At 47.0% G+C, this 22,981-nt stretch overlaps 1 protein-coding gene across 1 annotated transcript; it reads left to right on the forward strand.

The window, feature by feature from the left end:
- The first annotated feature begins 206 nt into the window (after window positions 1-206).
- On the forward strand, window positions 207-4,823 carry Foxi3 (forkhead box I3). The gene is made up of 2 exons (XM_032905117.1): window positions 207-804; window positions 4,219-4,823. Exons 1-2 carry the CDS (start codon window positions 207-209, stop codon window positions 4,821-4,823), a joined length of 1,203 nt encoding a protein of 400 aa, XP_032761008.1.
- The last annotated feature ends 18,158 nt before the right edge of the window (window positions 4,824-22,981 follow it).

The raw sequence follows: 22,981 nt of genomic DNA on the forward strand, positions 1-22,981 counted from the left end.
TCGCCCAGCCTCCGCTGGCCCGCAGGTATAAGAGACGCTGTATTCCCGCCCTCGGCGAGCTCCTCAGCGCTCCAAGTCGGTAATCGTAGCGGAGGCCAGGGCGGGCCGTAGGGTTGGTCCGCCAAGGGATGCTCTCTCCGAAGCGCCGAGGCCAGCCCCGCTCTCCCAAAGCCGCTGCCGCTCCGCACCAACCCTCGGCCTCCGACATGGCCCTGTATTGCGGAGACAACTTCGTATACTCTCAGCCCGCCGCCGCCGCCGCGCCCGGTGCGCCCCCGACCTCCAGGGCACCCTATGGGCTATCCGACTACGCCGCACCTCCCGCTGCAGCCGCCAACCCCTACCTGTGGCTCAACGGGCCCGGCGTGGGCGGCCCGGCATCCGCTGCCGGCTACCTAGGGGCCCCGCCGCCGCCCCCCGGAGCAGCGCCCGGAGCCTTCCTGCAGCCGCCAGCCGCTCCCGGCACTTTCGCGGGCGCCCAGCGGGGCTTTACACAGCCCTCGGCGGCCGCACCTGCCTCGCCGGCCGGCTCCGCAGCCCCAGGCGAGCTGGGCTGGCTGTCGATGGCCAGCCGCGAGGACCTGATGAAGATGGTGCGGCCACCCTACTCGTACTCGGCGCTCATCGCTATGGCCATCCAGAGCGCGCCTGAGCGCAAGCTCACCCTCAGCCACATCTACCAGTTCGTCGCCGATAACTTCCCTTTCTACCAGCGCAGCAAGGCTGGCTGGCAGAACTCCATCCGCCACAACCTATCACTCAACGACTGCTTCAAGAAAGTGCCCCGCGATGAGGACGATCCAGGTGAGGACGGCTGGGCAGGTGCTTCCCGGCCGCGAAGCTGCGCACCTTTAGGTGCTGAGAGCCGGAGCCTAGTATCCGGTCTGTGCGCGGCTGGTTGGAAATCTACGTGGGGCCTTCTCATTGCTAGACGGAAGAACAAGTGGGGATAGAGCCACCCAAACCTGGTCTGATAGGCATGCGGGAAATATCGGATCTTCACAGGGAGGACATGGTCCCTCACACTCAGGGTAAAAGCTAGCGGGCTAAACCAAAAAGTTCATACCCTTAAACCGGAGGCTGCTGTACGGAACAGCCTAAGTTACTGGTAGATAGATGGAATAGGAAAAGGGACTCTCAGAAGCAGGATGTTACAAAAGATGAAAGAACACTGGGCCTCTTTTCCTTCTTTGGATTCCTAAGGATCTCACTCAGTATGAGTACCCCCTCTAGTCTAAATCCTTTACCTTGAGTGAAGAAGCCTGCATAGGTCATGTTCCCTTACCTGGCAGAGGGAGGTGGAGGTGGAGTGGAGCTCACAAAGAAACAGATTCTTGCTTGAGGCTTCTTGAATGAACCTGGAGCATCTTTTGTTGTGTTGGGGGATGGAACCCAGGGCCTCAGATATGCAAAGGATTGGCTCTACCACTGAATTACATTACGCCTTGTAGAAGTCACTCCCGAGCAGTTTTCTAGTGCTGATTCTGTATAGAGCAAACTACCTTTAAAAGTTGATTAGGCATACCTTATCATTGAGGAGGTAGAGGCAGGAGGACCAAGAGTTCAAGGTCAGCTTCGTAGCCTTTCTCTTAAATCTCACAGCCTGTGTGTGTTTTACAACATGTTTTAATTTGGACACATCTCAAGTATCTTGATAGCCATTTGTGCCCAATGGTGGTGGCACTTGTACAGGGTGTGTAGTTTTTGAAGATGCAACTTTCTGACTTAGCCTCTAAATCACCCAAGATTATTATATCTACTGTCACGTGTATTCCTTTGAACTTTAAAAAGTTCAAAAATATTGTATCTGGGAAAGTTTAAAAAAAAAAAAACACCAAATGAAGTGGAAAATTCTGGATGTCAGTAGGACTCAGTGGACAGTGATGGCTTGAACCAAGGGTTTGGAGGTTGAGAGTATAGCTCAAAAATACAGCACTTGGTCTGTTCAGATCTTGGGCTTACCCCTTGCACTGGGAGAGGAGGAAGAAAAGATACTGATACCAAGATGGCTCAGTAGACCTATCAAGATAGCTGCAGATATTATTGAGAGAGAGAGAGAGAGAGAGAGAGAGAGAGAGCACATTTTACCAAGGCAGGCATATCTCTTGAGTTTGAGGCCAGCCTGGTCTACATAGTGAGTTCTAGGATAGCCAGAGCTACGTAGTGAGACCCTGAGAGAAAGGAAGGAAGAAGGTATGTTAGGAGGCAGTCTACCTAAATGCTGCCTCTCCATGGGGACAACTGTGTGCAACTTGGCATACAGCAGGTAGCCAGTCTGCACCTCACCTCTCATCTGAAACTGAGGGCTGTGGTCCTGTTGCCTGTCTCCACAGAGCTGAGAGACACCTGAGCTTATCTGTGAGAAGCATTCGCTGCAAAGCCGTAGTTTAAGACTTTGAAACAGCAGAGGCCAAGTTAGGAAAGGCTATGTGGGTGAAAATCTTCTAAGGTGATATAGATAGTCCCACTTCAATTATAGGAGGGCATTTCTTTCCCACAGAAGTCTTGTGTGTACTTTAAATGAGTGCAGAAATTTCCCAGTAGAATTCTTATAGGGACACATTCTGTCCAGTGATGAATGTAGGGTATTGATTCCCAGTCTTCTTGCTCTGCAGACCAACATCAGCTGAGCTGTTAAGACTTACTTGATTGCTTGGTAGTAATATTTTTTAATTATCATTCTGACACTACCTTTTTAAAATAGTGTGATTCTTTTCAGTTGTAGGACTTGCATACTTTTTTCAGAGTAATTTGTAGTAAATTCTGTTAGCTGTGTGCCATCATTTAAGCCTAAATTAATTTACTACATGTAAACTTACCATTTTAGAAAACAAATGGAAGACCATGGTTTAAGTAGCATCAGAATTTCATAATTTTGCAGGTTAACACGGCTTGGATCTAGAGTAAGGGAAGGTGGCAGGTGACTTACTATAGGTGTCTCAGAAATAAAATTAGGTCTTATCAGGATGTAAGTAGTGCTACTAAGGCACGGAACTGGCTAGAAGAACTTATTCTGACTTATTCCTTGTAGTGAGCAAGGCCTCCAGAAGAGGATGACACAGTGAATGCACCTTGGTCGACATTTAATCTGGTTTCCTGGTGGCCCAGTGTGGGCTGCAGCGATCGTCCCTAACCCTCAGTTTTATTTTATTTTATTTATTTTTTATTAACTTGAGTATTTCTTATTTACATTTCGAATGTTATTCCCTTTCCCAGTTTCTGGGCAAACATCCCCCTAATCCCTCCCCCTCCCCTTCTTTATGGGTGTTCCCCTCCCCAACCTCCCCCCCATTGCCGCCCTCCCCCCAACAATCACGTTCACTGGGGGTTCAGTCTTAGCAGGACCAAGGGCTTCCCCTTCCACTGGTGATCTTAGTAGGATATTCATTGCTACCTATGAACCCTCAGTTTTATTAACGCAGGGTCATTTGCTCTCCAAAATAATTAAGCAGCAAATTACAAACCAGGCATTGAGGCACATAACCAGTACTTCTAGAGCCTAAGAAGTAGAGACAAGAGAAGAGAACAGTGAGAATCACCGGCTTAGCCACTTCTGGGTTTTCCTGGAGTCCGCAAGACCCTGTCTTAACAAACAGAAAGGAAACATAAAGAAGAAAGGAGGACTGGGGCTGGAGTTCAGTAGGTGGTTACTTGCCTATCATATGTGGTTCCTCAGCACTGTAGAATGGGCATGGCAGTGTATCTCAGGCAGAGGCAGGAGCATGGTGGTGTCTCTCAGGAAAGGAGACAGAACTAGAGTAAGTCTAAGGCCAGCTGGGGATCTATGAAACTGTCTTTAAATTCCAGAAGTAGATCTCATTTACATGACTTACAATAACTGTTATTCTACCTAAGTTATATATTAACTTTATCATAGGAAGAAGCACAGGATGGATAGGGTTTGGTACTGTTTGATTTCAGACACCCACTAAAGTGTCTTGGAACATAAGGGGGCATTCTGTGCACAGAAATAAGATAGAACCCTCAAGCCCAGGTGTGGTAGCACATGCCTTTAGTCCTAGCACGTGAGAGAGGCAGATGGATCTCTGTGTTCAAGGCTAACCAGGTCTGCAGAGCAAGTTCTGCGACAACTAGGGCCACACAGAGAAACCCTGCCTCGAATGAATGAATGAATGAATGAATGAATGAATGAATGAATGAACAGACAAGCAAATGAAAGAAATGACTAACCTTCACTAACTTTTTTGTTCCCCTCAGGAAAAGGTAATTACTGGACTCTAGATCCAAACTGTGAGAAAATGTTCGACAATGGAAACTTCCGTCGGAAGCGAAGGCGTCGTGCGGAGGCCAGCAGCAACCTTACTGTGCCTTCAGGGACATCAAAATCAGACGGGCAGTCCTCAAGACTAAGAGTGAGTGGGAAGCTAGAAGGAGACAGCCCCTCTTCTATGCTGAGGCCATCTCAGTCACCAGAGCCTCCTGAGGGCACCAAGAGTACGGCCTCCTCTCCTGGAGCATCCACCCTCACCTCCACTCCATGCCTTAACACTTTCCTCAGCAGCTTCAACACCCTAAGTGTCAACGCCAGCAGCATGAGCACCCAGCGAACCCTCCCAGGCAGCCGTCGCCACCCCGGAGGGACCCAACTGCCCTCCAGCACCACATTCCCCAACACCTCCATCCCAGACAGCTCTCCAGACTCTGTGCAGCTGAGCACTGTGGGTGGGGGCAGCCAGCTGTCCTCCTACTACAGCCCTTTCTCTGGCGGCAGTGGGGACCAGAGTAGCCCCTTCGGCAGCCCTTTCTACAACTTCAGCATGGTCAACAGCCTCATCTACCCCCGGGATGGCTCTGACATGTAGACATTGCTCCTCAGACTCGATCAGATGCACACTTGAGATGTACCCATCTCCCACACTGAGATCACCCGTTTCAGAAATCTGCTTAGCATCTTGGAAAGGGGACTTACTGTGCAGAGAATTAAATGGGTTGAGTCATTTCCAGAGAAAGAGAGAACAACTTTTAGCATGAAGCATTCCTGCAACAAGCCCTGAATGATCCTGCAGTCCACTGACTTTGTCTATATGCAGGTTGATGGGGATGGAGCGGGGAGGTCATTGGAGCTATGGGTGGGAAAACTTGGTGACCTGGACTACATACATTTGAGCTTGCTGATCTGATTTACAAGTGAATAATACAATAAAGTCCTCACAGAGTTCTACCTCCAGTCCCAGGACTGAGTAAGGTGCCTTTTTTTCTCCAGAGAGGCACACAGAAACCTGGAACTACTTGGTTACCGTGAGCATAGTCAGTGGATCAGTCATAGGATCGATTATTCAGGAATTCCCAGAGATCAGTGCAGAAATTTACTGAGCCTATCAAAGTAGATTGCCTCAACCCATCTATTCTGCACAGTAAGTCCCCTTTCCAAGATATTTCGTGGGTTTCTGAAACTCGATAGTACCGAATCCCGTGGGAGACAGGGATGACTATCCTGAACTGGTAGGTAACGTACCAAGGTCACACAGGGGACCTAGTGGGTTCTTAAACATGCCGGCTTCATGATAGACAATGTAAACATGGGATAAGGCCAGGAAGCCATAGTTCCTAGTGATAAACCTGGTTTCCTGCCTGAGTTAGCTTATGTCCTAGGTGTTTCATGAAAGGTTTAGTCTTACAGGTTTTTTGTTGTTTTCATTTTTGAGACAAGGTCTCTACACAGCCCTGACTGTCATAGAACTGACCATGTAGCTCACCCTAGCCTTGAGACACAGTTATGCCTCCTGATTGACTACCACACCTAGACCAACCAATCTTACAATTTTTAATGTGGAACTAGATACACATGGTCATTCTCTTATAAGTTACATAAACTTGTTTCAGCAACGCCACCACCCTTGTACTTTGAAGTAACTTCACTTGAACCATTTTATAGTGGGGAGAGTCCAGCACATCATACAGGAAACACTTGGTCACATCAGTTGAACTCATTCAAAGATTCTAAGGAACGGGAAGGTTGGATTTACGGGAACTGCCTTCCACTGAAGCGAAGGAATTCTCTAAGCTCCCATGCTACCATGTTCTTGAGATATTGCCATGAGACAAGAACCTCATTGGGGTGGGGGTGGGGGGTAGGGAGGATCCCTGTGGTTTCGTTTTGATTTTAAGACAAGGTTTCAAGCCCCTGTATATTAGAACTCTTAGCATTAGTTTGATAAATTTTTTTTAGAAATGTATGAAAAATTTTAATGCCTTCTCGATGTACAAATTGCAGTCACCATTGCTTATTACCTAATATGCAAAGAGATAACCAAAGAAGCTACCTGGCCTCCATTTTGTGTATAAAAGTTTTTCTGAGTATTTTTGTATGTGAAGAATCAAGGACTTTTATGGATATTTTCTAACACAATTCTATATTTGTAAATTAATTTATAATGTCTGCTGGAGCTATAAAGAATTTTTTTTTCTAAGAGAGTATTCTACGTGCTAAGAATAAACTCCTCATGGAATGATTCCTGGCTTTGCATCTGTGCTTTTCTCGGACCTCAGTGTCCTTCTTGGAGGAACAGAAAAGGATGATGTGACACCCAAACCACCAGAGGGACTGTGCTGAGAGTCATTGACTGTGCACGTGGGACTTGCTCCACGCAGGTGAAGAGAATAAAATAAGAGTAGCTAGACAAAAAGCTACTCTTCCAAGTGTTTTGGACTGAGTTTTGGGTTTATTTCTTTAACAGTTCTGTTAGAAGCTAAATTCGAGCTGGGATGGGCCTGTGTGGTAGAGTGCTTGCTAAGCCTTCCGAGGATAAGGTTCTGGTCGGGGAGAGGACAAATTAAGGTGAGTTTCAGCATGCCATAGTCTGAAGAAAGCTACACTCTGAGGCTGCCCTCAGTGAAGCTCTGCAGGATGAGCATTGTCTTGGGGAGGTGGGAGGGAGCTCATTCCCGAGGCTGGAGCTGTAAGTTTGAACATAGTCCCATCCAGAAAGTTTTATAGACCATCCTGCCTATCATAGGATGCCTATTAAATGCCAGAAGTATACCCACACAGCGGTCACATGGGGTCATATTAACTCAGGTAAGAACATTTCACCTTAAATTTTCTTAAGGGAATCAAGTGTGAGGATGAGTTGGGAAGAAACAAAAGCTGGATCAAAATGTATTGGAAAAATACTAGATCTGGGTACTAGGTGCTTGACTGGCGTTAGACACAGAGTTAGTAACATTGTGAGGAACTATTGAGGGGTCGTTAAAGTGGCTGAGACCCAGCATGAAATACACCAGGGCAAAGCTACCTGACCTTGGGTGATTCCAGGTCGAAGTCCACCAACACCCAGTTGCTGCAGGCTTAGCACCGGTGATGTCTTCTGCCTTGGGAACCATGCCAGAAAATTTGGAATTGGGCTGAACCATACTTTGGGTTGCTCATGATGATGGTGATACAGAGCTAGCTCTGGCTCCTGGGAAGTAAGGGCTGCATACCAGGCTGAGGTTAATATGTGTCAGTTTTCCACAGCCTGGTGTGTCCTTTGAAATACAGCAAAGCAGGAGAATTTGAGGACCTAATAGGCAGGTTTTACATTTCCATCTCTGCATATGTATTATAGCTTGGATTTGGGAAACAGTCTTTGAAGCCCAGGCTGGCCTTCAGACTCACTTTGTATCAGAGGCCAGCAATGAATTTTGTCCATCCATTTCCTGAGTGCTGTGCCGCCATGCTCGTCCATCTTGACATTTTAAAATCTCTTATAGATCTTGAACTTCCTGAAAAAGGCAGCTTAGGAGGCTTTGAAAACAGCTTTTCGGCCCAACCCCCCCCTCTGTGGCCCCCTGAGCTCCCAAATCCCTCCTGAGGCAAACCCCACACAAAAGGCTGCCTGAACTTCAGAGGAGACTCCCAGGGCCCTCTTGGCCTTATGAGGGTTTGAAAGCACCTTAAGGGTCTGGATGGCTTTTGTCTTTTTCCTACTGTTTTCGGGGCTAAAACCTCGAGGTCATTAATGAGAAAGAAACCCCTGATGCTCTCCCAGGGCAGGAGGGTGACTGGCCTCTAGGCTAGAGTCCTGCCCTTGTCTTTGTCATGGAAAGCGGTCAGCTGGGGCTTGGGGTTAGGTGGGGTTAGGTGGCTGGCCCTACGGAGAAAAGGAATTTCCCAACAGATTTGGGAACAAAACACAAAAGGGCCGAACAGACTAGCTCCCTACTGAATTCCTCTCCAGGACACCTAAAGAACACTGCTTTATCATGTTAAAAAAGGTAGGTGTCCACAGAGACAACCATCAACCAAAGAACCCGCTAGGCTCCCGACACACATGTAGCAGATGTGCAGCAGTCTCCTTGTGGGTCCCCTAACAAGTGGAGCAGGGGCTGTCTCTGACTCGGTTGCCTCCCTTTCTCCCTGCTGGGCTGCCTCAGTGGAACGGTTTGCACCTCATCCTTCTGCTGCGACTTGGTGTTCCTGGACGAGGTTGGACCCATGCGGGGGTTGGGGGGGGCATTCTCCGAAGAGAAGGGGAGGGAGAAGGGGGTGTGGGGACTAGGAAGAGAGGAGGAAGAGTTCTCTGCAATCGGGATGTAAAGTGAATAAGTAAATTAAGAGGGTGAAAAGATGTCACTATTAACCCTCATGTAAGGTGCCAGGCATTGTCCTAAACACCTATAAGACCGTTCAGCTTCCTAACAATGAATTAGAGTCATTGCCCTGCCTGGGAGTTTCTATAACTGGGCCTGATCATTGATCTAAGTGGTTGCTTCCGGGGAGAACTGGGTTGAGTTCCGAGCACCCACACGGGGGCTCACAACTATTTGTACCACCAGCTCTAGGGCATGTGATGCACTTTTATGGCCGCCATGAGCACCAGGCACGCCTGTGGTACATAGACATGCAACGCACGAAAACATTCATACATACAAAATAGTAAAGGTTTACAAAGAGAAGAAAAGGAAGGAGACGATGGTCTGGGCCATCTTCCCCAGTTCACTTGGTCTTTCTGCTGCTCTTAGGCCTGAGATCACTCCTCACTGGGCTTCCATCCTCTCCCTAACCCCTCACCACCCACCTTCTGCTTACTCCTGCTGTGCCAAGGTCATCCTTGGAAACCAATGTGCCACTGATTTATTTAAACTTACTTTTGAAACAGGTTCTCACTGTATAGCCCAAACTGACTTCAAACTTCTGCCAGCACTCAGTGGATGGGATCTACAAGAGTGAACCGTATCTCTGGTCATATAGAAACCTACAAGTATAGCACTTTCTGAAAGGTCTTGGATAGGATAGAGAACACAGAGTTTTTTGAGGCCAATATTTATTTAATGCCAGATGAAATGTTGCAGGAATCTGAAGCCAACAGGGTACATTGAAGTCAGAAGACCCCAGGGAACCTGTCACAGACATATTCCCAGTGGGATGCCTGCTGTAATCTGTAAAATGGCAGGGGATGGGGTGAGATCAGCCCCTAATTCAAGCCTACCTAACAGTGTCCTGCTTAAAACCTTGCAGGAGTGCTATTACTGATTTTTAGCAAGTATTACTGTTAGCATTTCTTCTAGGCTCCGCCCAACAGTTACCTAGCAACAGCCAGGGAGGAGCCTGGCTCACTATAAAAAGCCTGTTCAGTACCTCCTCCCTCCCTCCCTCTCTCTCTCTCTCACACCCTCCCACGTCCCAAATAAACTTCATCTCTTCATTTTATACTAGACCGGTTGCGTGACTGATATCTGAGGCGTGAGGGTGGGGGTTGGGGGTTAGTGCCTGATAAGGCACCCCCTCCCACTGTATCATGCGGCCGCATTACAAAACATCTCAATTACAGAAGTTTTTCTGACTTCAAATCCACTGTGTATTTGAAGATGACCTTGAACTTTTGGTTCTCTTGCCTCTATCTCTGGAATGTATTCTGGAGAAAGGTAATCAGATCTCTGAGTTGGAGGCCAGCCTGATCTAAGTAAGTTCTGGGTCAGCAATGCCTACTTAAGACCCTGATTCAAAATTAAATTAAATTAAAAGTGTTAATAGAATAATTTCTGGAGGAGAGAGCGGACCTCAGGGAACAGAGGGGACAGTGACCCTGCTGTACTCAAGGGCCCCATTTGTGTCTGCTTTTTACTATTTTAAGAATAAACTCTACAAGCAACCTGGGACAGGTCTGTAATCCCAGCACTTGGGAGGCAAAGATAGAGGATTTCTGTGAGTTCTAGGCCAGCATGTGCTCCATGGTATGTCCAGAACAGATAGCCTGCATGGAGAGATCCCATTTCAGAGAAAGAAAGGGAAAGGAAAAGAATTTAGTCTGTATTCAAGTGAAGTCATTTATTTATTCATTGTAACAGGAAAATGTGTTGTGCCTCTTCCCTGATTGGGAAAAGTGAGGCACAAAAGCATCCGCATTCCTGTAAGCGATTGATTTTTTTTTTTTTTTTTTTTGGTCATTGTTGTTTTGTTTTTTTGAGACACTGTTTCTCTGTGTAACCCTTACTGCCCTGGAACTTTCTCTGTCAACCAGGCTGGCCTTGAACTCACAGAGATATGACTGCCTCTGTCTCCCAAGTGCTGAGACCAAAGGTGTGTACCACCACACCCCACTGATGGCTTGATTTTTAGTTTTAAATTTTTGAGACAGGGTCTCAGTGTGTAGCCCTGGCTGACCTGGCACTCGAACCTATGTTTTTTACTTATGATAAAAAACCTGCAGTCTGTATCCTTCAATTTACACACACACACACACACACACACACACACACACACACACACACACACACACACACTGTTTTTATTTATTATGTACAGTGGAGGGATCAAGCCTCCAAAGGACAACTTTTAGGAGTTGGTTCTTCTTTCCTGAGCTTGTGAGACCTGGGGATTGAACTCAGGTAATAAGGTTTGGCAGCCAGTGTCTTTACCAGCTGTGTCATCTTTCTCAACCCTTCCTCAAAGAATATTTGAGGGTCAGCCTTTGGGGAACTTATGCTGTTTGGACCATGAGCCTGTCCCCAATCCCCTCCCTCCCCCCCCCTCCCCTCCCCCCCTCCCTTCCTTTCCCCTCCCTTCCTCTCCTCCCTCCCCTCCCTCCCTCCCTCCCCATCTCCATAGCGCTCCGCTGCTGCCCCTTTATTCTCCCCAGAAGAGATGCTCCACCAAACACCTGCAGTCTTTGATCACCAGCCTTCCAGCTGCCCCCCAGCACTGTCTCAGGGAGAGACTTTCAAGTCCTAGGCTCACCGGTTTGGGGAAGGTAAGAAAACCCCCAAAGAGCTGCTGCAGCATGCCTGCGGAAGAAACACCACTTCTGCAGAGGCCTTAAAACCGTTTCTTCCACCGGATCAGCTTCTTCTGTGCAGCCAAGCATGACCACTGCCAGCCCTGGTCACTACTGTCAGCCCCAGGCTCTCATGTTAGCTTTCTTATGGACCAATGCATCCTAGCAGTCTCCCTCCAGAGAAGTGGCCCAAAGTAAAGCCCCAGTAAGGATGGTGTTACATTCCTGCCCAAGGGGATGCGGTCGAGTGCTTTGATTGGGAAGGGGGAGGGGGACTCTGTCTGAGAGGCCCCAACCCAGAGGAGAATTGCCAGGTGAGGAATTCCGGGAGAGAAAGAAGGGGTGCTGGTGGGGAGTGGGTGAGCAGGAGCCTGGACCTGAACAACCCAGTCTCAATGAAAGCTGCCTGTTGGGGGGCAGCTTAGGAGCAGAGGGGGCAGGGAAGGAAGGTGGAAGGCGGAGCTACAATCCAATACGGCCCCTCAGAAGGACAGAATCAGAAAGAGTAAAATCCGGGTCTCAGTTCTGGTCCTCAGTGGGCTAAATGGGGAAGGTAGGTGGGTTTGATGTCAGTGTGGGCTAGAGTGAACACCAGGGCAGCCAGACAGCGGACCCACAAACCAAACCCATACATAAATAACAAATAAAAGTATCTCCAGCTTGGTGCAATGCTACACACGTGTAATGCCAGCACTCAGGAGACAGAAGCAGGAGGATTGTTGTAAGCTTCAAGTCAGGCATTTGGATGAAGTGGGTTCTAGGCTACTCAGGGATAGATAGTAAGAAAGACACAATGAGATATAATCCTTAATCAATCAAGTTGGTGCATAAATAATTCTAGGATTCAGAAAAGGAAATAGTCAGGGTATGTGATTGATAGAGACATACAATCAGAGAGAAGGCCTGGGTCCAGAGGGTTGCTGCTGGCTGAATGGGTGAGGAGAGAGCATTCCAGACAGAAGGTCAAACTTGAACAGCCTGCTGGTGTACACAGGGACAGGACAAGACACAAGTTCCTTTCTTTTTGAGTTTTTGTGTTGTTTATTTTGCCAAATGAAAACTTTACTACTGAACTAACCAACTAATCAAAAAAAAACCTAAATAAAACTTCTAATAAAGCATTTATTTATTTACTTTTGGCCTCAGATGGTAGGTTGATAAGCACATGCTAATTCACGTGCAATTTATTTGTTGCTATTGTTTCAGACAGAACTCTGTAGCTCTGGCTAGCCTAGAACTCTATATGCAGACAAGGGTGACCTAAAATCAGAGAGCTCCCTCGGCCTTAGCACCATCTTCCTGGAAACTCCTGAGCCATGAGAGCAAAGTAGCAGAAGAAGCGAATTCTCGGGCTGAAGTAGAAGAAAGATGAGGCAGAGGTCCAAGTAAATTAGCTTGTTCACCCACGGAGCCTGCAGGACGGAAGCAAGGGATGCTGGGACAGAAGGCTGGGAAGCTGGTACAGTTGGACTGTATGTGTCTCAGGGGTGAAGGTATCTAGCCCAGGCTGCAGTATTTGCAGCAATGCTCCTGCCTCAGCCTCTGGAGTTTATAGGCAGGCAGCACTTTGAGAGGCCACTGGAGTGCTTGGGATAGGAAAGCAATGTTGAAGTGTTAACAGTAGTAGTGACCCTTGGAGACTTCATAAAGTAGCTGCTTAATGAAATAAACGAGGAAAACAAGCTGGCTTTTGGTTATATGGTATTTAAAAAAAATAAAAATAAAAGAAAGAGAAGCTGAGAAAACGTGCCATAGAAAATGGCAACCAAAACTGTTACTTAGGAGAGAGGCTGAGGCGTGCAGCTCAGCAGTAGAGTACTTGCCTAGCATGAGTGAGCCCCTGGAATCCACCAATGGTACGACAAATGAAAGGTTCACCCACGAAAGATATATCAAGGGGAAAGCAGAAATAGTTCCAGATTTTAAACACATACCTTCAGTGTAACTCTGTTGTCAGGGCGCTCACTGAGAATGCATGAAGTCCAGCCTCTGTCCTCAGCACCACACAAAACATAGTGCAGAGAACCTTGTTTGTAATCTCAGCACTTGGGAGGTAGTCAGGTGGGTAGAAGTTCAAGGCCAGCCTGGACCACAGGAGACCCTGAGAAACAGCCATAAAAATGTATCTTAACAGAGAATGAAAGAATCTGACTGGATTTTAGAAGAATAAACCAGACTCTGTAAAGAGGACTGTCTTGAATTGTGATTCAGCCTAGGCCTACATGGTGAGTACCAGGCCAGCCTGAGCTACATAGCAAGACCCTGTTTCAAAAACAAAAAACAACCACCACCAAAATCACCAGCCCCCAGCCACCCAGCCACTCAGCCAAGCCCGGGGAGTCCGTATTGTACACAGTAGCAAGTGGAGACATCAGCAGGCTCTTGGAAGGTAGTGGTGATTTGGCTCAGGTGTTGGTAGTGTCTAGATATCCAATCTCTTTTTAGAGGAAGAACTAATACGACTGATAATAAATTGGAGACAGGGTGTGAAAACAGGTTCCTGGTGTTGTCAAATGGAAGTAGGAAATACAAGAACAGTGGAGGAAGTGTTGGAGCTTTAAGGAGATCCCTGTATCTCTGGGGTCCAAGAGGCCAGAACTGATGATGGCCTGCAGGTTGCTTCGCCAACCATTATTTCCTGTGGATTGCTAGTTTGTCACAGTTTGTATTTTTGTCAGGCTCCGGGTTGTGTGAACTACAGAAACTGGACTAGGTGGTAACTCTACCCCACGCTGTTCCCTTTTATGAAGGCAGGGTCTCTCTATGTAGTTTCTCCCTATGTTGCACTGGTTGTCTTGGAGCTGGGTGGTGGTGACTGCACACCTCTGATCCAAGAAAAACAAACAAACATAAAACAACAAAACCCACTTCATTTTGTAGCCCAGGCTAGCTTGGAACTAATTTATTTCCTTCCTTCCTTCCTTCCTTCCTTCCTTCCTTCCCTTCCTTCCTTCCTTCCTCCTCCTCTTCCACCTCCTCCTCTTCTTGGCTGTTCTGGAACTCACTCTGCAGACCAGGCTGGCCTCAAACTCACAGAAAACCTCTTGCCTCTGCCTCCAGAGTGCTGGAATTAGGTGTGCCCCACCACTGCCCGGCTGGAACTCACTCTGTAGCCCAGACTAGCCTCCAAGTCACATCAATCCTTCAGATGCCACCTCTCATACTGAGCCACCATCTGGCCTGTAGAGATCCACCTGCCTCTGCCTCCCAACTGCTGGGATTAAAGGCACGCACCACCAGGCCTGGCCTGAAAATTCTTTGATACATATAATCTTCTAAGCAACTTTAGCCAGACCCCAAATTACATTTTTCCCTGAAAAATCCAACCTATAATATTCCCGTGCCACCATTCTCTGCTTCTCCACGGTAATGCAGTGATCACTCACTGAGCTCAAAGCTTTCCTAAACTCTAGGTTTCAGTTTCATCTTCTGCACAGGGTGAAGAACGTAATGCGTATTTACCGGCTCGCAATGCTGCATCTTCACTGCTCCTTAAGACAGTTCCTAGACTTCTGAATTCACTTTTTTAGTCCCCAAGGGAGAAAGCACACCTTTTCTGTCCCAGTGGGCTTTGCCCTTCCCTGCCAATTGTTGATGATTGGTTTCTGTCGGAACAGTGCACTCCCACCTGTGATTGCCAGCCAGGCTTTTGCGAGGGAAAAGCCCTGCACAATTTGCCTCGCCTTTGCTTTACTTTTCACATGCTAGGCAAGCACTCTACAGGTGAGCTACAGCCCCAGCTCCCCTTGTGCCGGCGTGTGTGCGTGCATGCATGTATCCACGAGTTCATTCATTCATGCATGCTTTCATTCACGTCAGCAGTGTCTCAGGCAGTCCAGAAAGCCTCCAACTTGTTATGTAGCTGAGGATGTCCTTGAATTAACTCCTCCCAGGTGAAAGGATGACGGGCATGCACCACCATGGTTTATTCCATAAGGGGTGGGGTGGGGGTGGGCTGAGACGATGGAACCCAAAGCCTCAGGCATGCTAGGGAAGCAGTACCAACTGAGTTGCAGCCACAGCCCACCATTCATTTATCTTATGCTATATCTAGTACATATCATATATCATAGACACACACACACACACACACACACACACACATACAAACTCACACACACGTGCGCCAGGCAAGAATTATGTCTAACTGTTGTTTTCTTTTGTTTTGTTCCAATATTTTTTTTTGAGACAGGATTTCTCTGTGTAGCCCCCTTTGCCTGGAATTTGCTCTGTACACCAGGCTGGCCCTGACATCCACCTGCCTCTGCCTCCTGAGTGCTGGGATTAAAGGTATGTGTCACCACTGCTCCATTATACACTCTTTAAAATTTTGAAGTAAGGTCTCTCAAATCTTTTGGCCTCAGCCTTCCAAATAGCTGGGATTTTAGGCCTGTAAGGCAAAGGGAATCAAACCCAGCGTGTTGAGTATGTCAGACAAGTATTCTACCAAGAGCCAGATTCCCAGCCCTTAATGGTTTGCTATTTCTAAAACGTCACAATTACCAACCAAATAAAATTGACTACCTGTTGGCAGAACATTTCATGCAGAGAAAGGCTCAGGCGTTGGGCAGGCGTCTATAAAGCTCATCTTTGGGACCACATGTTAGCTGTACCTAAAGTGTGCAGGACCCTCCTTGACCTTACTTCCTGCCTCCATCACTTTTTTTAAAGTGGACCCAAGGCAACAGTGTTCTAGCATGTACATATGGAGGGAACGAAGCCAGAGCTCTAGCCCAAACACAGGAATTTTGAATTTATTCTGGAAGCAGTTCCTAAACATGTTTCTCCTTACTTGGGGAGACCTATCATTAGTCCTTTTGAGACAGAATTTTATGTAGCCAAGGCTAGCCTCCTGCTCATCATGTAGCCAAGAATGACGTTAAGTGTCTTATCTTTTCCCCTATACTTCCTCCCTGAATGCTCAAGTTTCAAACACGTGACATCATTGCTGGTTTTTTGGTGCTTGGGATTGACCCCAGGGCTTCATGCACATTAGGCAGGTTTGCTGTCAACTGAGCTACATCCCTAGCCTGGCCCTGCCTTTTGCTTTTTTGTCTTCCCTCATCTGGGATTGGGTCTGAGGTAGGGTAGACATTTTAATCACTCCCAGGGTATATGCAGTTGTCTCTTTGGAGGGGACAATCCAACCAAGGCTAGGTTTTGCTCTTACTAGTATCCAGAATGAGTAAGATGAGGCAGATTTCTTTTCTGAGATACTAGGGGGAGGAAGGCATTGTTCAGAGTTGGGTTCTATTTTAAAAGTCTTGCAGAGCTCTTCGGGGGAACTCTGACATTCCAGATGTGTTTATGAGACTGAGGTGAAAATTCACCATCTCCTCATGCTCAAGTACTCCAAAGCAGTTTCTGATTGGAGCCACATGACAACCCCAACAAAGAGGACAGAGGGTGCTTATTTATTTACCTCATGAGTGTATGAGTGTGTGTGTGTGTGTGTGTGTGTGTGTGTGTGTGTGTCTGTGGTACCATGGTATGCATCCACCATGGGGGTCCCAGAGATGGAACTCAAGTGCCCAGGCTTGGTGATAAATGCCAGTAGATAGGCCATCTGACTGCCTCTTCCTCTCTCCGATGTTTCTCCCCCACTTCTTCTCTTCTCCCTCCCTTCCCTCTCTGTCCCTCCCCTGTCTTCTTGTCCTTCTAGGAGTCAATCATTACATTTTATTCCCAGCCACTCAGCATCCTAAGTGACTCTGGGTTCTGTTAGGGTTTGTCCTTGCTGGAGACAAGGACACACTGGGTGGAAGGAGAATCTTATCAAACCTGTTAAAGAAGTAAAGGGGACAGCTGATCCTCAGAGCCCAGCATGCAGCACAGGGGTGCCTCAAGCCAGAAAGAGACCCTCACACAGCCTTTGGGAGTCCCTTCCTTAGCTGCCTGAAAGCTCAGCACAAGAGCTTTCAAGACAGTCTAGGTTTGTGTGAACCCAGGGTCAGCAAATGAAAACCCCGCTGAAGCCCTAGCCCACGTATGGCCTTCAAGCGCCGGCTGTCTTTCACATTGTCAAATGGTTGGAAGTTATAAGAAATCAGAATAGTCTTTCATGACATGCAAGTATCTTATGAGACTCTCGTGATGCCCTCAAAAATGAGCCTATAAACTATTTCGGATATTCACATTTAGGATAAACTCTTAGGATATACTTCACTGTCGATCCTTACATTTTCTTTTAGAGGTAATGCCTGAAGTGGATGGTGCAGCCAGGGGCAGTCTTTCCTTTGACTCCCTCCCCCCTTCCCGCTTTTGAATCCCACGAGAATGCTCTGAATTACTCTTAAAAGGAAAACACAGAAACACAGGCGTGAGGTGGCATTCAGAGACTCCGCCAGTTCCTCTCACAGGCACCAGGACGGCCTAATTGTTTGCTCCACACAAAAGGTGGATCAGAGAAGAAGATCCTCTTTATTCTTTCCCTTTACATCATCTCCCCGCACCTGGGGAGTCTGGATGCTCAGAGCCCCGGTGCACCATGCATCTGATGATGGGTTGCACCAAGCGCTTCCCGATCTAAATCCTCCCAGATCTGTGCAGATTTTCTGTAGCTTAACCAGATTTCTAATTGTCCTGCCACCTGTACTCAAACACACACTACATGTTCATCTCGAATTCTTTTCTGTTTCCATAATCTTGGTAAAGTTTCCTGTACTCAAACACTAAATCCAATTTGGATATTTTTTAAAAGGAATTAAGTTCGCTTTTATGATTGCTAATATTAAGGTGTCTCTGGAAGGGCTCGGACAACTGAAAACATGGTTCACATGGTTTCTCTCGCCATGGACCCTGCACACGGTTCCTTTACCACAGACCCTGCACACGGTTCCTTCGCCATGGACCCTGCACTTGGTCCCTTTACCACAGACCCTGCACACGGTTCCCTTGCACCCCTCAGGACCCTGCACTTCCCTTACCTCAGACCCTGACTATGCCATGCAGGATGTGGACCTGAGCATCCAAGCATCTGTTATCTCCATATCCATCATTTCACAAGAGTTTAAGGGGAAGAGTAAGGGCTTCCATCCATTCACGTCCTGGTTCCATCCTATGAAGTGTTTGTCTGTGTGTCTGATGCCCGCCAAGGCCTCAAGAAGGCAGCCCTGTAAGAAGAGCTGATTATGAGTTACCTGTGGGTGCCATTGAATCAGGATCCTTGGAAGAGCAGCTAGTACTCCTAACTCACGAGCCCTCCCTCAGCCCCAAAGCACTCATTTTCACTGCCTTGTTTATTTGCTGTGGTTCTGAGATTATAGAATGAAAACAGACTCAGCCTCTGTTATGTAAACATTTTTCTGGACATTTAAAAATGTCTCTGGGATGACCTGAGACAAATTGTTTAAGTATTGCTTTCCTCATATGCCAAGCTGGAACCAAGTGCAATCCGCAGTGCCACTCACAGGCTGCTCTCGTGGGTCAGGTAACAGTTTGTAGCCATTTCTGGAAAGGCGAAGGAGAAGCTTCTGGGGCTTTGTTTTTAATGTTTGTAGGATCGAGGAATCGAAGCATACAGTGCAGACGCACTGCGGGCAGGATACGTACACTCCCAACGCTTTTCATCTGCTCTCTGAGACAGGGTCAAAACAACGTGCAATTCTTGCCAGATGTGGTGGTGCACGCCTACAATGCCAGCGCTCAGAAGGAGGAGCCTCTGAGTTTGAGGCTAGCCTGATCTGCAAAGAGAATCCAGGACAGCCAGGGCTATACAGACAAACCCTGTCTTGAAAATACCCTGCATCCCCACCCCACCCCCCAAAAAAAAAGAAAAAAAAAAGAAAAAGGAAAAAAAAGTACAATTCTCCTCTTCAGCCTCCTGAATGTTGGGATTACTGGCATGCACCATGACCAAGGTAATCATTTTGTACCTAAAAAATCTTATAAAAGGGGTTGGGGATTTAGCTCAGTGGTAGAGCGCTTGCCTAGGAAGCGCAAGGCCCTGGGTTCGGTCCCCAGCTCCGAAAAAAAGAACCAAAAAAAAAATCTTATAAAAATAAGGCTTTTTTAAAACTTTAATTAATTAATTAATTTAGTTGTTTGGCCCAAGGGCTCGAATCTAGGACTTCAAGCATAGTAAATAAGCACTCTACCCTGAACACTCTCTAAAGAAGGTTCCTTTGAGAATAGGGGGAAAGGCCAGATGTTGGCCAGGCGATGGGAAGATGCATGAGATGTAACCCCAGCCCTGTTGGGGTGGAGACAGGAGCTTGCTGGCTGCCAGCCTAGGTCCAGACCCAGTGAGAGACTGTCTCCAGTGGAGAAGCAGACCACAGGACATCCTCCTCTTGCTTCGACATGCACGTACCTCTGCGAATCTTCCCCACTTGTGCACACTCACTGCAAGACAGCACGCACAGGGTTTAGTTGTAACAGGAATACGTACCGAAGCTATAATTTACAGCTGATAGCCACCGTCAGCATTAATGCTTTGGATGCTTCGGATCTGCTCAGAGAGCAGATAGATGATCTCATCGTGTCAGAAGATAATGACAAGAACATATTACACACCCACACTATGCATTGTTTCTACCGTCACTCATACTGAAGAAAAGTGGAAGCTATTAAAATTATCGTTATTATTATTGTTATTAGTAGTAGTATTATTACCATTGTTTCCTGCTTTTCATTATCTCCCAAAAAAATATATATGGCCGGTGAGATGACTTAGCAGTTAAAGGCATTTGCTGCCAAACCCAAAGACTGAATTCAATCCCTGGACCTACATTGTGAATGTCAGAAGGGAACAGACTTCTTGACTTCAGTATGTGCACCGTGGCATGTGCATGCCACCCTCCAAAATAGATAAAGAAAAATGTAGTAAAAAAATACACAGTGTATAGGTACGTAAGATGGCGTTCTAGAGGAAGTTGTGAATGGGACGAGGGCTTCTCCTTACTATTCTGCTGTTTGTTCCTATGTTTATTTTTATTTATGACATGCTCTGACTGTGTAGCCTTGGTTGAACTGGAACCTGTGTACCAGGCTGGCCTTGAACTTTCAGTGAAGTTTCTTCTTGGCGCTTCCTGGCTCTGGGATGATGGGCATGTGCTAACACATCCACATGTAACTTTCTATGAGTTTATAATTACTTTCCAAAAACATTGTAAAAACTATAGGGGCTGGAGAGATGACTCTTCCAGAGGACCCAGGTTCAAGTCCCAGCACACACATGGCAACTCACAGCTGCCACAAACTTTAGTTCCAGCGGTCTAATATCATCACACAGGCATACATGCAGGCAAAACACCAATGCACATAAAATAATGAATAACTATTTTAGAAGTTGTGTCAAGTCAGTTTCTGAGGATGTAGCTTAGTTGGTAGAGTGCTTGCCTAGAGTGCTTGTAATCTCAGGTTCACTCCTCAGGGACATGAACTGTGTGTGGTGCTGCTGGCATATAATTCCAGTCCCCAGGAGCTAAGGGCAGGAGGACCAGGCTCTTAAGGTCAACTTCAGCTACATAGTGATTTTTGAGGCCAGTCTAGGTTACATGAGACACCCACTCCAAAAAAAAAAAAAAAAAAAAAAAAAAAAAAAAAAAAAAAAAAAAGAAAAAAAAGAAAAAGATGGTTGGTTAGTAGAGAGATGAAGCTCAGCCCTTAAAGAGTGTGTGTCTTGTTCTCAAGTCCCTGTTGAGATTTCTGCAGACTCCTCCATCCCTCCCAGTAATTTATCTCGCTCAGCTCCCGGGTGATACATAAGAAGCTCCTTCCACCCCATGTCCAGGGAGACGTTTCCAGATTTTCTCTTTAGGGTTCTACCGAGGTTCCCTGGAGTGGGAACTTGGGGTGGGGGTTGGCTCAGGAGGAAGTAATGGAGGATCAGGCAATGTCTGAACATGGGGAAGGGAGGATTTGTTACTTGTGGGAACACAGATGGCTATTTGGGTTTTTCTAGGTCTGAGGGAAACACATAAATTGGACCCTAAGTCTTGGAGGGAATGAAGAAAATTAAGGACTTGATGACCTGAGTTCCTGAGTTGTCCCATGACTTCCACATGTGGCATGTGTCTGCACCCCATACTCCATTCACACAAGAATAAGTAAAAATGTCTTAAGATAGAGGAGGAAGAAGAGGAGGAGGAGGAGGAGGAGGAGGAGGAGGAGGAGGAGGAGGAGGAGGAGGAGGGAGGAGGAGGATGGGAGGAGGGGGAGAGGAGGAGGAAGAGGAGAGGAGGAGGAAGAAGAAAGGGGAGGAGGAGGAGGAGGCTGAAGAAGTTATGGCTCAGTGGTAGAGAGCACACTTATTACTCTTCCAGAGGACCTAAGATTGGTTCCCAGCACCCATATGGCCGCTCACATCCATCTGTTTGAAGGGATCTATCACTTTCTGATACACATACAAACATGTAGGAAAAACACTCATGAAATAAATATCAGAAGGGACTGAGGCCAGACGTAAGAGTCGCCACGGAACCGTCCCCAAGAAGGGACCTCCTTGCCGCCATCATCATGAGTCTTGGAATGGACTCGAGGGTTGCCACCAAGAAGATGATTTGTAGGTCATTTCTTTTATAGCCTGACAGGGCAGTGAGTGCAGTCCTAAATAAGCTATTTTCCTAAACAAGCTATTTAAAAAATATTTATTTATAGCCTGGTGGTGGTGACGCACACCTTTAATCCCAGCACTCAGGAAGTAGAGGCAGGTGGACCAACCTGGTCTACAGAGCGAGTTCCAGAAAACAGTCAAGAGCTATGCAGAGAAATCCCCTTTCAAAACAACAACAACAACAACAACAATGATAACAACAACAAACCCAAAAAATATATATTTAATATGTGTGTGCCCCACCCTGAGTCTGGTACCAGATGAACCACATGAGTGTGGTGTCCTTGCAGGCCACAGAGGACTGAAGTTACGAGTGGTTCCGAGCCACTTTCTGAGGGATGGGAACTGAACCTGGCTCCTGGGCCAGAACAATAGCTACTTTTAACCACCACCGAGCTATCTCTCCAGCTCTATAAAGCCACTTTCCCTTAAGCAAGCAGAAAAATAGATCAGCCAAGCAAGCCAACTAAGAACAGCCCCCTCCATTGGGCACACTGATGGCGGCCAGAGGACAAGGTTCCCTAGATTGTCAGTTGTGCTGCAACTGCTTTCACCCCTGAGTCATCCTCCAACTCCCCCCAAACTGAGACTTGAGAGCAGAGTAGTTTTGATTGGAATCCTGTTCCTCCTGCCTTTGATGTGACAATCCCTTCATTTCCATTTTCTTCATTCCTCCCTTTCCTTCTCTCCTTTCTCCACTTCCTCTCCCCATCTCTCTCTCCTTTATTCTCATCTTTTGCGTCATTGGCTACTAAATGCAGGGTTTTGCACAGGCTAGGTAGGGGCTTTGCCAAATAAGAGACAAATTATCTTGTTTTTTTTTTTTTAATTATGTATATGCATGGGTGTCTATGTGGGTTTGTGTATGTGAGTGCAGGCGCCGATAGAGGGTAGAAAAGGGCACTGGGTATCCTAGAACTGGTGTTGCAGGCAGTTATGAGCCATGTGATATCAGTGCTAGACCTAAACCTGAATCTTTTGGGAGAGCAGGAGCGCTCTTAATTGCTGAGCCAGAGTCTAGAAGGATTAGCTTTAATATTATCAGAATATTATAATCTGCTCCTCTTCCTCTTTCTTTTTGAGACAGCGTCTTACTAAGCAGCCCTGACTAGCCTGGAAAGTCATTTGCCTCTGCCTCTTGAGTGCTGTATTAAAAGAATTTACCACTACGCCTGGCCTATTCTTCCAGTTAATTTATCATTTTCTACCA

This window comes from Rattus rattus, chromosome 6 (genome assembly GCF_011064425.1).
Source record: "Rattus rattus isolate New Zealand chromosome 6, Rrattus_CSIRO_v1, whole genome shotgun sequence".
Classification (NCBI taxonomy): domain Eukaryota; kingdom Metazoa; phylum Chordata; class Mammalia; order Rodentia; family Muridae; genus Rattus; species Rattus rattus.